General features: G+C 48.5%; 1 protein-coding gene across 1 annotated transcript in view; it reads right to left on the bottom strand.

Moving 5' to 3' along the window:
- The window catches only part of IPO4 (importin 4), a 1,872,953-nt gene that overhangs the window by 678,519 nt on the left and 1,178,439 nt on the right, over window positions 1-15,995 (bottom strand). Inside the window, exon 24 of the mRNA XM_069238173.1 lies at window positions 13,870-13,923. Within this exon, the coding sequence (XP_069094274.1) occupies window positions 13,870-13,923 (54 nt within the window). The remainder of the gene's footprint in view (window positions 1-13,869; window positions 13,924-15,995) is intronic.

Here is a 15,995-nt window from a genome sequence, read left to right as displayed (position 1 = left end):
CTTTTTCTTTATTTCTAGTGTCACCCACTTTCTCCTGGGGAGGCTTTGTAACCCCTTTCTTTTGGTCACCCCCAGTGGAAGTTTTGGTTACCCTAGTCTTGACCCAGTGGTCTGCCTTCTTTCCCAATTCTTGGGGAGAAATTGGACCTAGGTCTACCAGATACTGATGCAACTTTTCATTGAAGCAGTTACTTAAAATGTGTTCTTTCATAAACAAATTATAAAGCCCAACATATTCATGCACTTCATTTCCAGTTACCCAACCATCCAGTGTTTTCACTGAGTAGTCTACAAAATCAACCCAGGTCTGGCTCAAGGATTTTTTAGCCCCCCTGAACCCAATCCTGTACTCCTCAGTGGAGAATCCAAAGCCCTCAATCAGGGTAGCCTTCATGAGGTCACAGGACTCTGCATCTTTACCAGAGAGTGTGAGGAGTCTATCCCTACACTTTCCAGTGAGCATTTCCCAAAGGAGAGCTCCCCAGTGAGATCTGTCTACTTTTCTGGTTGCACAAGCCCTCTCAAAAGCTGTGAACCATTTGGTGATGTCATCAACATCTTCATATTGTGTTACAATCCCTTTGGGGATTTTTAGGATGTCAGGAGTATCTCTGACCCTATTTAAGTTGCTGCCACCATTGATGGGACCTAAGCCCATCTCTTGTCTTTCCCTTTCTATGGCTAGGAGCTGTCTCTCCAAAGCCAATCTTTTGGCCATCCTGGCTAACAGGAGGTCATCTTCATTGAGACTGCTCTAAATGCTTCTAGAGCTGTTGGACTCTCCTGTGAGAGAAGCAACATCTCTGACTATCACTTCTGGAGTCAGGGCTGGAGAAACCCTGGGCTCCCTATCTAGGACTGGAGGTGGGAAATCCTCCACATCACTAGTGTCCCCCTCTGTGAGGCCACCATCAGAGGGGTTGTTATTTAGTAAACTCTGCCAAAAGCTCCTGGAGCTGTACTTTGGTAGGGGTTGAACCAGTTTTTATCTTTTTGATTTTGCAGAGAGACCTTAACTCTGACATCCTAAGATGCAGGTAAGGGGTGAGGTTGAGTTCCATCACTATCTCTTCTGCAGTAGACATTATTTCTCTAAAAGTTGGGATACTTTTTAAGAACCTAAAATCTCTAGAACTTAATTCAAACTTTTACAAAACTTTTAAACTCTAAAAGAAATGTTAACAGGGACTAACATAAGGCCCTAGCAGGACTTTTAAAAATTTAGAAAAATAGCTCAAATTTCAAAAATCAGTTTCTAATGACAATTTTTGGAATTTAGTCTTGTGATCAGGTATTGGCTGAATAGTCCAGCAAATGCAAAGTCTTGTACCCCACCGCTGATCCACCAATGTAGGAAATTGGCTCTGTATGTACTATTTCAAAGTAAGAAATAGCATTCACAGAGTCCAAGGGTTCCCCTTAGAGGTAAGATAGTGGCAAAAAGAGATAATTCTAATGCTCTATTTTGTGGTAGTGTGGTTGAGCAGTAGGCTTATCAGAGGGTAGTGTTTAGCATTTGTTGTACACACACAGGCAATAAATGAGGAACACACACTCGGACAATTCCAGGCCAATAGGTTTTAATATAGAAAAATATATTTTCTTTGTTTATTTTAAGAACCACAGGTTCAAGATTTACAAACAATACTTTAAATGAAAGGTATTTCACTCAGGTATCTTAGGAACTTTGAATCAACACAATAGCATGTACAGTTTTGACAAGAATGGCAATAAGCTATTTTAAAACTAGACAGTGCAATTTTCAACAGTTCCTGGGAGAGGTAAGTATTGGTTAGTTTTGCAGGTAAGTAAACCACCTACAGGGCTCAAAGTTGGGTCCAAGGTAGCCCACCGTTGGGGGTTCAGGGCAACCTCAAAGTTATCGCACCAGCAGCTCAGGGCCAGTCAGGTGCAGAGGTCAAAGTGGTGCCCAAAACGCATAGGCTTCAATGGAGAAGGGGGTGCCCCAGTTCCAGTCTGCCAGCAGGTAAGTACCCGTGACTTCGGAGGGCAGACCAGGGGGGTTTTGTAGGGCACCGGGGGGGACACAAGTCAGCACAAAAAGTACACCCTCAGCAGCACAGGGGCTGCCGGGTGCAGAGTGCAAACAGTGGTCGGGTTGGCAATTGGTTTCAATGGGAGACCCAGGGGTCTCTTTAGCGAAGCAGGCAGGCAAGGGGGGAGGGCTCCTCGGGGTAGCCACCACCTGGGCAAGGGAGAGGGCCACCTGGGGGTCGCTTCTGCACAGGAGGTCGGATCCTTCAGGTCCTGGGGGCTGCGGGTGCAGTGTCTTTACCAGGCGTCGGGTTCTTTGAAGCAACCAGTCGCGGTCAGGGGAAGCCTCTGGATTCCCTCTGCAGGCGTCGTTGGGGGGGCTCAGAGGGGTCAAATCTGGCTACTCACAGGGCCGCAGTCGCCGGGGAGTCCTCCCTGTAGTGTTGTTTCTCCGCAGGTCGAGCCGGGGGCATCGGTTGCAGAGTGGAAAGTCTCACGCTTCCGCCGAGAAATGTGCAGTCCTTTAAAAGTTGTTTCTTTGTTGCAAAGTTGTAGTTTCTTTGGAACAGGGCCGCTGTCCTCTGGAGTTCTTGGTCCTTTTAGATGCAGGGTAGTCCTCTGAGGCTTCAGAGGTCGCTTGACCCTGGGGGACGCATCACTGTTGCAGTTTTTCTTGAAGTGGGGAGACAAGCCGGTAGGGCTGGGGCCAAAGCAGTTGGTGTCTCCGTCTTCTCTGCGTGGCTTTCTGGTCAGCAGTCCTTCTTTGTCTTCAGGTTGCAGTAATCTAGTTTCCTAGGTTCTGGGGAGCCCCTAAATACTGAATTTAGGGGTGTGTTTAGGTCTGGGAGGGCAGTAGTCCTGGAGGGTGGCTACCCCCTCTTTGTGCCTCCTCCTTGAGGGGAGGGGGGCACATCCCTATTCCTATTGGGGGAATCCTCCAAAATCAAGATGGAGGATTTCTAAAGGCAGGGGTCACCTCTGCTCAGGACACCTTAGGGGCTGTCATGACTGGTGGGTGACTCCTCCTTGTTTTTCTCATTATCTCCCCTGGACTTGCCACCAAAAGTGGGGGCTGTGTCCAGCGGGCGGGCATCTCCACTAGCTGGAGTGCCCTGGGGCATTGTAACACGAAGCCTGAGCCTTTGAGGCTCACTGCTAGGTGTTACAGTTCCTGCAGGGGGAGGTGTGAAGCACCTCGACCCAGAGCAGGCTTTTGTTTCTGTCCTCAGAGAGCACAAAGGCCCTCACCACATGGGGTCAGAAACTCGTCTCTCAGCAGCAGGCTGGCACAGACCAGTCAGTCCTGCACTGAACAATTAGGTAAATACAGGGGGCATCTCTAAGATGCCCCCGTGTGCATTTTTTTTAAATAAATCCAACACTTGCATCAGTGTGGGTTTATTATTTTGAGAAGTTTGATACCAAACTTCCCAGTATTCAGTGTAGCCATTATGGAGCTGTGGAGTTCGTTTTTGACAAACTCCCAGACCATATACTTAATATGGCCACAACTGTACTTACAATGTCTAAGAATGGACTTAGACACTGGAGGGGCATATTGCTCATGCAGCTATGCACTCACCTGTGGTATAGTGCACCCTGCCTTAGGGCTGTAAGGCCTGCTAGAGGGGCAGAATTTGTGTGCGTGGCATCCTGAGGGGGATGCAATGTCGACTTTGCCTTTTTCTCCCCACCAACACACACAATCTGCAATGGCAATGTGCATGTGTTAGGTGAGGGGTCCCTTAGGGTGGCACAACATGTGCTGCAGCCCTTAGGGACCTTCCCTGGTCACAGGGCCCTTGGTACCACTGGTACCTTTTACAAGGGACTTATCTGTGTGCCAGGGGTGTGCCAATTGTGGAAACAATGGTACATTTTATGTGAAAGAACACTGGTGCTGGGGCCTGGTTAGCAGGGTCCCAGCACACTTCTCAGTCAAGTCAGTATCAGGCAAAAAGGGAGGGGGGAACTGCAACAGGGAGCCATTTCCTTACAGGATGGAACTAGAAAAACTATTGGTCAGGGACTTTGTTATGTTAAAGATGGGGGTGGGTCCTGAGCCTACCTTTTAGCAATAAATGATTTGAGAGAAAGGACTCTAATTACTCGTTTTCGCTTGGGGAGCATTAGAAGTAATCTCTGTTTCCCAATAGGTCAGTATGGTGGGAAATCTATCAGGCCTTGTCCTTGTGACGGGGTGTCCCTGCAGACCTTGTCCCATTTTATACTATTTTGTGTCTTTTATGCACCTTTTAGAAGTAGTTATTTATTACCCCTGCTGAGGGTTTCGTGCAATATCGTCCGGCTTTTTTGTGGCTGCAAATGACTTCAGATGCATTGGTATGGAGGGGGGTGGGACTGTTCCTGAGGGGAGCCATTACTTGGCGCAGCAATGTATAGTTTTTTTTAAGGAACTTTTAGATTGTTAGTTAAGGTAATGCGGTTTTATCTGTTTTTAATATTATGATCATTGATTTTTACTATGGTATTGTTATTATGGCTTATTTATTGTTAAATATGTTTTGTAAGGGTTGATTTATTTTATACCGGATAAAGTTTCTTCTCCTGTCTACAATCAGTTTATTCCTGCTCAGTGAAGCTGTCAGCAAAGACTACTTCATCCAGTGAACCATCAACAGGGTTCTGTGAGAGGAGATCAGAGAGAGGATCACTCTATTCCTCCTGTCCCTCATCACTGGCCATGGGCAAGCTCATGGCATCCCTGTCAAAATAAGGCTTTAAGCAGTTCACATAAAGCACCCTATGGGGCCTTCTAGGAGTACTCAGATCCACCAAGGAAGTGACGTCACCTTTCTTTTCTACAACTGTATAGCGGCCACTCCACTTGTCTTGGAGGGCTCTTGGAGACACAGGCTCCAAAACACACACCTTCTGCCAAGGGTGGTAAACAGCCAGAACAGCAATTTGGTCATGCCACAACTTCTAAAGTTCTTGACTGGCCTCACGGTTCTTGTTGGCATTCTAAATGTACTCAGCCATACGGGAACGTAGGCCTAGTACATACTCCACAACGTCCTGTTTGGGGGGTTTGAGAGGCTGCTCCCATCCATCCTTCACAAGACGAAAGGGACTACTAGCCTGATATCCAAACAGAAGCTCAAATGCACTACAGCCCACTCCCTTTGGTGTAACTTCTCTGGAGGCAAACAGAGGGCAAGGTAGTAGGATATCCCATCTCCTCCTGAGATTTTCATATCTTTCAGGGTTTTGTTGAATTTTCAACTAACCCATTTCCTTGTGGCTGATAGGGGGTAGTGGATTTATAAGTGTAGGAAAGTACCCTCTTTCTTGGTATGGTTAACCCCTTTTTTCTGTCTGTCGTCAGTGTTCACTGGGATCCTGCTAACCAGGACCCCAGTGATTATGCTCTCTCCCAAAACTCTGTATTTCATCCCACAATTGGCACACTGGTGCCCCACTATATACCCAGGGCATTGGGGTTCCAACAGATCCCTATTGGCTGAATCATATATTTTGCCACCCATGGGTTCTGCAGGACTGCCATTGCAGCCTACGTGAAAAGGTGCAAGCGCCCTTTCACTGCCACTTTTCACTGCACCAGGTCACTTATAAGTCACCCCTGTGGCAGGTCTCCTAGCCGAGAGGGTAGAGTGCTAAGTACCTGTGTGGAAAGGCACCCATGCACTAGCAGAGGTGCCCCCACAAACTACAGGCCCATTTTCCCAGACTTCGTGAGTGCGGGGACACATTTTACACATGTACTGGACATAGGACAATACCTATGTCCAGCTACATAATGGTAATTCTGGACAGAGGCATGTTTGGTATCAAACATGTTGAAATCATACCCTGAAGCTTTTGCAAGCATTGGCTGTATTAGTTCATGCACTCTGGGGGACCCCAGCATTGCTCCTACAGCCTTCTGAGGTTTTCCAGGCTGCTGCCTCCTCACAGACCCTTCTGTTGAATGAGCAGCTCAAGCCCAGGAATGCTGAACAAAGGATTTCCTTTGGGAGAGGAGTGTTACACCCTCTCCCTTTGGAAATAGGTGTTACATGCTTGGGAGGGGTAGCCTTCCCAAGCCAGTGGTAGTTCTTTTAAGGACACATTTGGTGCCCTCCTTGCATAAACCAGCTTACACTGGTTCAGGGACCCCCCAGTCCCTGCTCTGGTGCAAAACTGGACAAAGGAAAGGGGAATGACCACTCCCCTGTCCATCACCACCCCAGGCGAAGTGGTCAGAGCTTTTCCAGAGGGTCCCTGGATTTTGCCATCTTGGATTCAGGGTTGGCAGGGAACTCTGGGAGCATTTGAGTGGCCAGTGCAGGCAGGTGACGTTAGAGCCCCCCTCCTGCTGGGTAGTCACCCAGCTAGGTGACCAATCCCCCTTTCAGGGCTATTTAGGGTCTCTCTCTTGGATGGTTTCTCAGATTCGGCTTGCAAGACTCCAGCAGGATTCCTCTGCAACCTCCACTTCAACTTCTCACCAAAGAACCGGCATCTGGGCGTTCCAGGAACCGACAACCTGCTTCAAAGAAGTAAGATTCTGCCTGCAACATTGTATCCACGGCTCCTTCCAGCAACATTTCCCTGGTTGTGCATCCTCTAAAGACAGCCAGTCTTCTGTCCGCACAGGAAAGAAGAAGGAATCTCCCCTGGAGTGAAAGTCACTCTCCTGCATCTGCAGGCACCAACTGCAATGACACCTAGCTGCGTGGATCCCCTATCCTGCTGAGCAGCATGGATCCTGCCACACGGTTGGCAGACTCAAGTGGTCCAGACGGTCCTCTCTTCCAACTGTCCAACTTGGGTGGAGGTAAGCCTTTCCCGTCCCATGCAGGACAGTACCCTCGTGCATCTCATCACTTGCAGCTGCCAAGGCTTGTTGGCATCCTCTCCAAGGGATCTTCAGGTATCTTAAAGCTACAGCACTCCATCCTGCGATGCCCAGCTTCCTGAGTGGTTTTCCTGCAGTGTGGGACTCCTTTTCGTAGTGCTACGTGGGCTCAGTCTTTGGCTTCTGTCTCCCCATTCTGTGGGACTGTTGTGGGTGCTGCCTGTGCTTCAGTGGGCTGTTTGTTAAGGGCCCCTTCTGACTCCCCATCCTGGGTAGAGTCCACCTGGTTCTTCCTGGTCCCCGGCAGCACCACATTCCAACAACCGCGAGTTTTGCATGTGCCATGGCTTTTTGGTGGAATCCGAAGATGCAAACCCAGCTGCAATCTTTCTTCTGGCACGGACACCACCTGCATCATCCAGGAAGTCAACTCTGTCTTCTAGGGTACAGTGCTGACTCTCGTTGACTCATCTCTTGCACCTTCAGTCTGGTGGGTAGGGGCTCCTGATCTTCCAGGACTCTGCCGTGCTTGTTGGACTTGGTCCCCTACTTCCACAGGTCCTCTTGTCCAGGACCCCACTGTTGGTGTCTTGCAGTCTCTTCTGGGCTTTGCATTCTTCTTCTTTTCTTCTGAGTGGGTGTTCTGGGGAATTTACAGAGATTTACTCCTGCTTGCTGGTGGGGGGTGGGGTGTGGTTGTTGTACTTACCTTTGGGCTCTCCTAGTACTCCCAGCTCTCCCTTACACACTCCACTTACCTAGGTGGGGGACTGACTCTCGCATTCCATTTTTTTAGTATATGGTTTATGCTCCCCCCCCAGGCTCATTATTCCTTATTGTGATTTTCACTATACTGCACTGTTTTCTAACTCTTTTTATGCCTGTTACTGCATACTAGTGTACCTAACTTGTATATTACTTACCTCCTAGGGCAGTATAGCTTCTATGGTATCTGTTTCACCAGAAGAAAGTACCTTTATTTTTGTACCACAGAATTTTTTTCAAGAGTTTAAGTACTGTGTATGACAACAGTGGTATTGCATGAGCTTTGCATGTCTCCTAGATACGCCTTGGCTGCTCATCCACAGCTACCTCTACAGAGCCTGGCTTCTAGATACAGACTACACGAATAAGGGATTCCTGGACCTGGTATAAGGTGCAAGTACCTTGAGTACCAACCACAAACCAGGCCAGCCTCCTACATTGGTGGTGCAGCAGTGGGATAAGCACTTGCAACTGTCGTATCACAGGAAAGACCACTCCTTACCTAGAGGTATACAAAGTACCTAGTGTAGAAATCTAGTCTATAAAGTTTAGGTAAGCTAGGGTCTAGGGCCCTTGCTCTAAACGTCTTTCAGAGAGACTAAGAGTTAGGTAGGTTAGGTACACCCTAAACTATCCTAACACACACCATGACTGCAGCTGGACACACCCTTAGGTCATGGATTCTGCCTATGAGAACCTGACCTTCAAGGGATTGAAGGGGCTGTGTGCAGAGAGAAAGTTAGACATGGGGAGGAACCCTAATAAGAGTCTGTTCTTGGGCCTTCTCCTCCAGGATCAAGCTGGAGGCCAGGGGAGGGGGAAGAAGAAGTAGACCCTAACTCCTCTGAAGTAGAACATGACATTCTAGATCTGGGGGAGGGTCTTAAGTTTTCTAGCAGACCCACTAGCATAGCTGAAAGTGGTAAGGGAAGCCATACTGGTAGGGCTCTCTTCACAGCCAGAAGGCAAATAGAAAGGGTTACTATGCCTAGGAATAGATCCACCTCTCCTCACTCTCATATCACCTCAGTGTCTTAGGGATCACACTGGACAACTCCAGGGGATGACTCTATAGATAGTCAGGAAACTGAGACTGGAGGAGGCCAGGCTGCGGCTGCAGCAGCATCAGCTAGCACTAGATAGGGAGGCCTTGGCAGTGGAGAGAAAGAGGCAGGAATTGGGGCAGAACCCCACGGTGGCAGCAGCTCAGGCTTCAGGGATCACATGGTAAGGGAGGACTCCTTTGATTCCAGAAACCTACACACAATTGTTCCCTCATACAAGGTGGGAGATGACATCTACAAGTAGTTTGCTGAACTTGAGAGGGTCTGTAAATTTTAGAGGGCCCCCCAAAGGCAGTGGGCTGGGACCCTCTGGTTATCCTTCTCAAATAAGGGGAGGGATAGATTTCTCACTGTCAGAGAAGAGGATGTAGACAATTACACCATTCTCAAATCTGCACTCTTCGATGGTTTTGGTCTCACCACTGAGCAATATAGAATAAAGTTCAGGGAGACCAGAAAAGAGTCCTCACAGGATTGGGTAAACTTTGTGGACTGTTCTGTGAAAGCTTTGGAAGGCTGGTTACATGGCAGCAAAGTCAACAAAACTCATCCTGGGCCCCTGTAGGAAAATGCCTCTCATGGCATGGTTACCCCCTAACGTTTTGCCTTTTGTTGATGCTAGTTATGTTTGAAAGTGTGCTGGGACCCTGCTAACCAGGCCCCAGCACCAGTGTTCTTTCCCTAAACTGTACCTTTGTCTCCACAATTGGCACAGCCCTGGCACACAGATAAGTCCCTTGTAAATGGCTCCCTGGTACCAAGGGCCCTGTGACCAGGGAGGGTCTCCATGGGCTGCAGCATGTAGTATGCCACCCTGGGGAACCCTCACTCAGCACATGCTTGTGTGTGCTGGTGGGGAGAAAATTACTAAGTCGACATGGCACTCCCCTCAGAGTGCCATGCCCACAACCCACTGCTTGTGGCATAGGCAAGACACCCCTCTAGCAGGCCTTACAGCCCTAAGGCAGGGTGCAATATACCACAGGTGAGGGCACAGTTGCATGAGCACTGTGCCCCTACAGTGTCTCAGCAAAATCCTTAGACACTGTAAGTGCAGGGTAGCCATACAGAGTATATTGTCTGGGAGTTTGTCAAGCACGAACACCACAGTTCCATAATGGCTACACTGAATTCTGGGAAGTTTGGTATCAAACTTCTCAGCACAATAAATCCACACTGAGCGCATCTTAGAGATGCCCCCTGAATACCAGTCCAATTCCTGGGGTTAGGCTGACCAGTTCCTGCCAGCCTGCCACATCCAGATGGGTTTCTGGCCACATGGGGTGAGTGCCTTTGTCACCCTGTGGCCAGGAACAAAGCCTGCACTGGGTGGAGGTGCTTCTCACCTCCCCCTGCAGGAACTTTAACACCTGGCGGTGAGCCTCAAACGCTCAAGCCTGGTGTTACAGCGCCCCAGAGCACTCCAGCTAGTGGAGATGCACGACCCTCCGGACACAGCCCAAACCTTTGGAGCCAAGTCCAAAGGAGATAATGAGAAAAAAAAAGGAGGAGTCACCCACCACTCAGGACAGCCCCTAAGGTGTCCTGAGCTGAGGTGTCCCTTGCCTTAGGAAATCCTCCATCTTGTTGTGGAGGATTCCCCCCAGTAGGATTAGGGATGTGCCCTCCTACCCCACAGGGAGGAGGCACAAAGAGGGTGTAGCCACCCTCCAGGACAGTAGCCATTGGCTTCTGCCCCCCCCCCCCAAAGACCTAAACACATCCCTAAATTTAGTATTTAGGGGCGACCCTGAACCCAAGAAATCAGATTCCTCCAACCTGAAGAAAGAAGGACTGCTGACCTGAAAGCCCCGCAGAGACAACTGACTTGGTCCCAGCCCTACCGGCCTGTCTCCAGACTCAAAGAACCTGCACAGCGACGCATCCAGCAGGACCAGCGACCTCTGAGGACTCAGAAGACTGTCCTGCACCTGAATTAACAAGAAACCAGGTTTAAAGAAGACTCCAGCCTCACTCCGGAAGCGTGAGTCTTCACACTCTGCACCGACGCCCCCAGCCTGTGTCCAGAGAAGCCAACACCGCAGAGAGGGCCCCCAGGCGACTTCCACGACGTGGACACCTTGAGTCGACCTCCCTGAACCCCCTCAGCAACACCTGCAGAGAGTACCCAGATGCTCCCCCTGACTGCAACGGCCCGGTAATAAAGGAACCAGATGCCTGGACAAAGCACTGCACCCGCAGCCCCCAGGACTGAGAGGAACCAACCACCGGTGCAGGAGTGACCAGCAGACGGCCCTCATCCTAGCCCAGTCGGTGGCTGGCCCGAGAAGCCCATTTGTGCCCTGCCTGCATCATCAGAGTGACTCCCGGATCTCTCCATTGATTCCCATCTACAACACGACGCCTTGTTCACACACTGCACCCGGTTGCCCCTGTGCCGCTGAGGGTGTATTTTGTGTGCCTGTTTGCGACCCCCCCAGTGCTCTACAAAACCCCCATGGTCTGCTCCCAAAGGACACAGGTACTTACCTGCTAGCAGACTGGAAACGGAGCACCCCTGTTCTCCATAGGCGCCTATGTTATTTGGGCCCTACTCTGACCTTTGCACCTGACCGGCCCTGTGTTGCTGGTGCTGAGTGTTTGGGCTTGACTTAAACCCCCAACAGTGGGCTGCCTATGCCCCGGAGACTGAACTTGTTAGTGCTTTACTTACCTGAGAAACTATTACTTACCTCCCCCAGGAACTGTTGATTTTTGCAGTGTCCACTTTTAAAATAGCTTATTGCCATTTTTGCCAAAACTGTGTACCACTAGCTGAAGTACCCTGGGGCGCTGTAACACCAGGCTTGAGCCTTTGAGGCTCACTGCCAGGTGTTAGAGTTCCTGCAGAGGGAGGTGTGAAGCACCTCCACCCAGGACAGGCTTTGTTCCTAGTCACAGAGTGCACAAAGGCACTCACCCCATGTGGCCTGAAACTAGTCTGGAAGTCGCAGGCTGGCAGAGACTGGTCAGCCTAGCACTAGCAGTTGGGCTGGCATGCAGGGGGCATCTCTAAGATGCCCTCTGTGTGCATTTCTCAATAAATTCCACACTGGCATCAGTGTGGATTTATTGTTCTGAAAAGTTTGATACCAAACTTCCCAGTATTCAGTGCAGCCATTATGGAACTGTGAAGTTAGTGTTTGACAGACTCCCAGACCACATACTCTTTATGGGTACCCTGCACTTACAATGTCTATGAATTAGCTTAGACACTGTAGGGGCATAGTGCATATGCAGCTATCCCCTCACCTGTGGTATAGTGCACCCTGCCTTAGGGATGTAAGGCCTGCTATAGGGGTGACTTACCTATGCCACAGGCAGCGGGGTGTGGGCATGGCACTTTGAGGGGAGTGCCATGTCGACTTAGTCTTTTTCTCCCCACCAGGACACACAAGCTATGAGGCAGTGTGCATGCGCCGAGTGAGGGGTCCCCAGGGTGGCATATTACATGCTGCAGCCCTTAGAGACCTTCCCTGGGCAAAGGGCCCTTGGTACCATGGGTACCTTTTACAAGGGATTTTTCTGTGTGCCAGGGGTGTGCCAATTGTGGGAACAAAGGTACAGTTTTAGGGAAAGAACACTGGTGCTGGGGCCTGGTTAGCAGGGTCCCAGCGCACTTCCAATCAAAGCTGGCATCAACAAAAGGCAAAATGTTAGGGGGTAACCATGCCAACAGTGGCATTTTCCTACACCTGTATTTAAAAAAGTGGAGCACCCAGCAACTGGAGATACAATTGGCAACAGAAGTTTAAAGGCAAAAGGGCAGCATCAAGGACAAAAGTAGGATTGGATGCCACCAGGACAGAGACCACTGGAAGAAGTACAGTTAAATGTCCTGCAATCTCTTGTGGGCCTGAAAGTGCACCAGAGGAGAGTGTGGAACTCAGAACATAGCTTGTGTGTGAATGCTGCCGCTTGGGTGTGGTCCGAATCAGGAGCCAGAATCCTTAGAAAACAAATAGTCAGATTCAGGAGCAGAGAGAGTGGAATTATTCTTCGGGCCACACATAGGCTGAAGGAGATGCGCGATTCGTATTGGGAGTTGGAGCAGGACCTCAAGTAAATGACTACTTTGCCACTTGCTGACTGAGATGTGATCAGCTTTGCTTCCCTCTCCTTCATGGCCTTCTCTGACAGTAAAGCACAGCTGTCACAGGTCTGAAAATGGTGCTTAGACCACAGATGCCAATGGCAGACATTGTGGGGTGTGAAAGCAACACCTGTCTACGACAATAGTAGCATTTCGTAAATGGAATACTCAAAAGTGAGATGATTGCTGAAGTGTAGCAGTAAGAAAAGTTGTGGAAAATGCTGCTAGAGTAATCAAATTATCCACCAGGAATCGGTGCTGCAATGCCAGGATTCATTTATTTTGTTATCTCATATTGAAATTTAACAAAATAGAAAGAGGGAAGCTCAAGATCTGAGTTTATGGCATTTGAAAAAAACAGAAGAATTGACATAGTGTAGCAGTGATGGTGCCACTTAATGGCACATAGGAGCTTTGTAAGCTTTTCTGGTTTTGGATCCAGTGTGTTTGGGAGGATTAAAAAGGTGAGGAATCTGTATATAGAAAGGCTCATTAGAAAATATAATCACTTCACAGTAAGGGTATTCAACTAAACTTTTAAATGGCATGGCCTCCAAAGAGACACACATTTTTATTCAAATTTAGAGGAAATGACAATTTGTCTAACAGTTGCTATACCCTTGAGTTGGAAGGACAGATAGAATCCCAATCGAATCTGGCTCTGATATTTAGTCTAAATAGGGCCTACAAGACACATGGTGGTGCTTTCCCTAATTACCTAATAGCTAGGAACAAATGATTTGCAAGTTTAATTCTGAAAATTCCAAATATGTGATTTTAAAGAAGGATAACTGACTTGAAAAACATTCTGTCAACAACGTTAACTTAATGCATACATTAATACAGTGTTTAATTCATCCAAGTGTTCGTAAGTATTTTTCATAGGCTAAACAATGAAATAAAAATATATAATACAAGTTCCTCAATGTGTATATCTAAGAGAAACCTTTCTCCTGAGTGGAATTTGCTAAGGCGCCTCCAAAATTAAATGCTGGAAGGGCTACAGCCCTAGACCAGCTTGTAGGTAAGAAGAAAGCACCTCGCAGAGTGCTATGATTACCTACGCTCACATTTGACACATATTTCTTCAATTTCATAGTTTAGCTAAGTTGGGCAAAACCTTCACTCACCTGTTGCTCCTCATCATCATCAGTATCTTCAGCCTCTGGATCCTGGCATGCAGTCTGCAAGATTTGGGGAAAAATTACTTCTTGCACAAATTGGACATTCTTCATTGACGTCCATTAAAGAGCAGTTGTCATAGAAATCTGAACAGTTTGAAGTCAAAGCTCCTTCACCCACTCTAAGACCTTTGCCCTCATTTGTCACCAGTTAGTTTCTATCCCCTCCTCCCAATTCTTGCTATGCATGTGAGTAAATACCATTGATAAAAAAGAAAAAAAAAAGAAAAAAGTAAACGGAAGGAGAGTTTAGAGGAACATATGGCTGGCTGCAGGGGTAGAAGAACGACAAATTATGCACCATGGTAAGAAAGGTATAGTTTCCTACCTGTAACTACAGTTCTCTCGTAGAACTTTGTTAAGCACCCACTCGTGGTTCTCTTCTAGAACTCTGCTGAGGGCATCCGCTTGCATGTTCTGAACCCCTGGAAGATGGGTTGCCACTATGCTCAATTTCCTGGCTAGGAGCCAGTGCCATATTGTCTGGGACTCTTGAGACAAGATTCTGGATCTGGTGCCCCCCTGCTTGTTCAGATAGAACATAGTGGTGGTATTGTCTGTCTGCACCAGCAAGTTGTCGGTGGTGATTGAGGGTAGAAATGCCTTGAGAGCTAGGTGTACTGCCCGCAGCTCTAGGAGATTGATGTGGTATAATGACTCCTTGTGAGACCATCAACCTTGTATTTGCAGGTGACCCACATGAGCTCCCCATTTGAGGAGAGAGGCATCTGTCACAATAGTCTGCGTTGGAGGCACTGCCCGGAATGGCATCCCCTTTAGTAGAATTGGATGGAGAGCACCACCAAGTCAGAAATCTGATTGCATGGGTGGATAGGCAAATTCGATCCTCCCAGTTCCCAGACAACTGATTCCATTGGTCGTCCCGGCATTCCTGAAGCGGACGCATGTGGAGGCGAGCGTTGGGTGTCAGAAAAATGCAGGATGCCATGGAGCCGAGAAGTGAGGAGACTGTTCGCACTGTTGGGTGACACATTGATCGGAGAGCCCAACACTTCCGGAGAATGGATAAGCGTCGTTCCTCCGAAGGACACACTTTTGCCTGCAGTGTCTCTATGGTAGTTCCTAAGTAGTGTAACTTCTGGACAACAACTGTCGTTGACTTGTGAAAGTTGACATGAAGACCTAGTTGGTACAGGAGGTCGCAGGTCATCTGGAAATGCAGTTTTGCTTCTGCATAAGTGGACGCTTTGATTAACCAGTCGTCCAGATACGGGTATATGAAAGTTCGATTTTTCCTGAGATGAGCTGCCAATACCGCCATGCACTTGGAAAAGGTTCTGGGTGCAGACCTGAGACCGAATGGTAGGACCGTGTATTGGAAGTGATCTTGACCCACCACAGACCTCAGGAATTTCCGATGTTTCTTCGCAATGGGGATGTGGAAATACGCATCGTGTAGATCCACTGAGCAAAGCCAGTCCCCTTGCTGAATCTGAGGATATATCCGGTGTAAGGATAGCATCCTGAACTTTTCCTTTCGGATCGATTTGTTGGCAATTTTGAGGTCTAGAATGGGCCTGAATTTGTTCTTGTCCTTCTTTGGGATGAGAAAGTATTTGGAGAAAATATCCTTCCCCCGTTGGCTGATGGGAACCAATTCTACTGCTCTCTTTTCGAGGAGGATGGAAACTTCTGCCTTTAGGAGATCGAGGTGTGCAGTCGACAATATCCATTCTGTACAATGTCTAAGACCTAAGCGTCTGTTGTAATCTTTGCCACTCTACCAGGCAATTGGTGACACTTCCCCCCACCGGAGTGGTTAACGAAGTTGGGGGGGAGGACATTCTCAAGGCTTTGAGGTGGTAGGCTGTCGGGTACTCTGAGTGGACTGATCGGTCTATCGTCCCCTCTGTGCCTTACGCTGATGTTGGTAGGGTCGCTAGTACTGCTGGTGAGGCCTCGTAGGTGCCCATTGAGGGGCTTGAACCCTCTGCGTGGTGTAGCAGCGATGGAAAGGACGGAAGGACCTACGTTGCTCTTTAGGTTTGTCCAGTCCTACTGTTTTAATGTGTTCACCTCAGCTTTCATCCTTGACATTTCATCATCTGCGTGTG

Source organism: Pleurodeles waltl, chromosome 6 (genome assembly GCF_031143425.1).
Source record: "Pleurodeles waltl isolate 20211129_DDA chromosome 6, aPleWal1.hap1.20221129, whole genome shotgun sequence".
Lineage (NCBI taxonomy): Eukaryota > Metazoa > Chordata > Amphibia > Caudata > Salamandridae > Pleurodeles > Pleurodeles waltl.
Note: the sequence above shows the minus strand (reverse complement) of the source record. Positions and strands in the feature narration are given on the sequence as shown.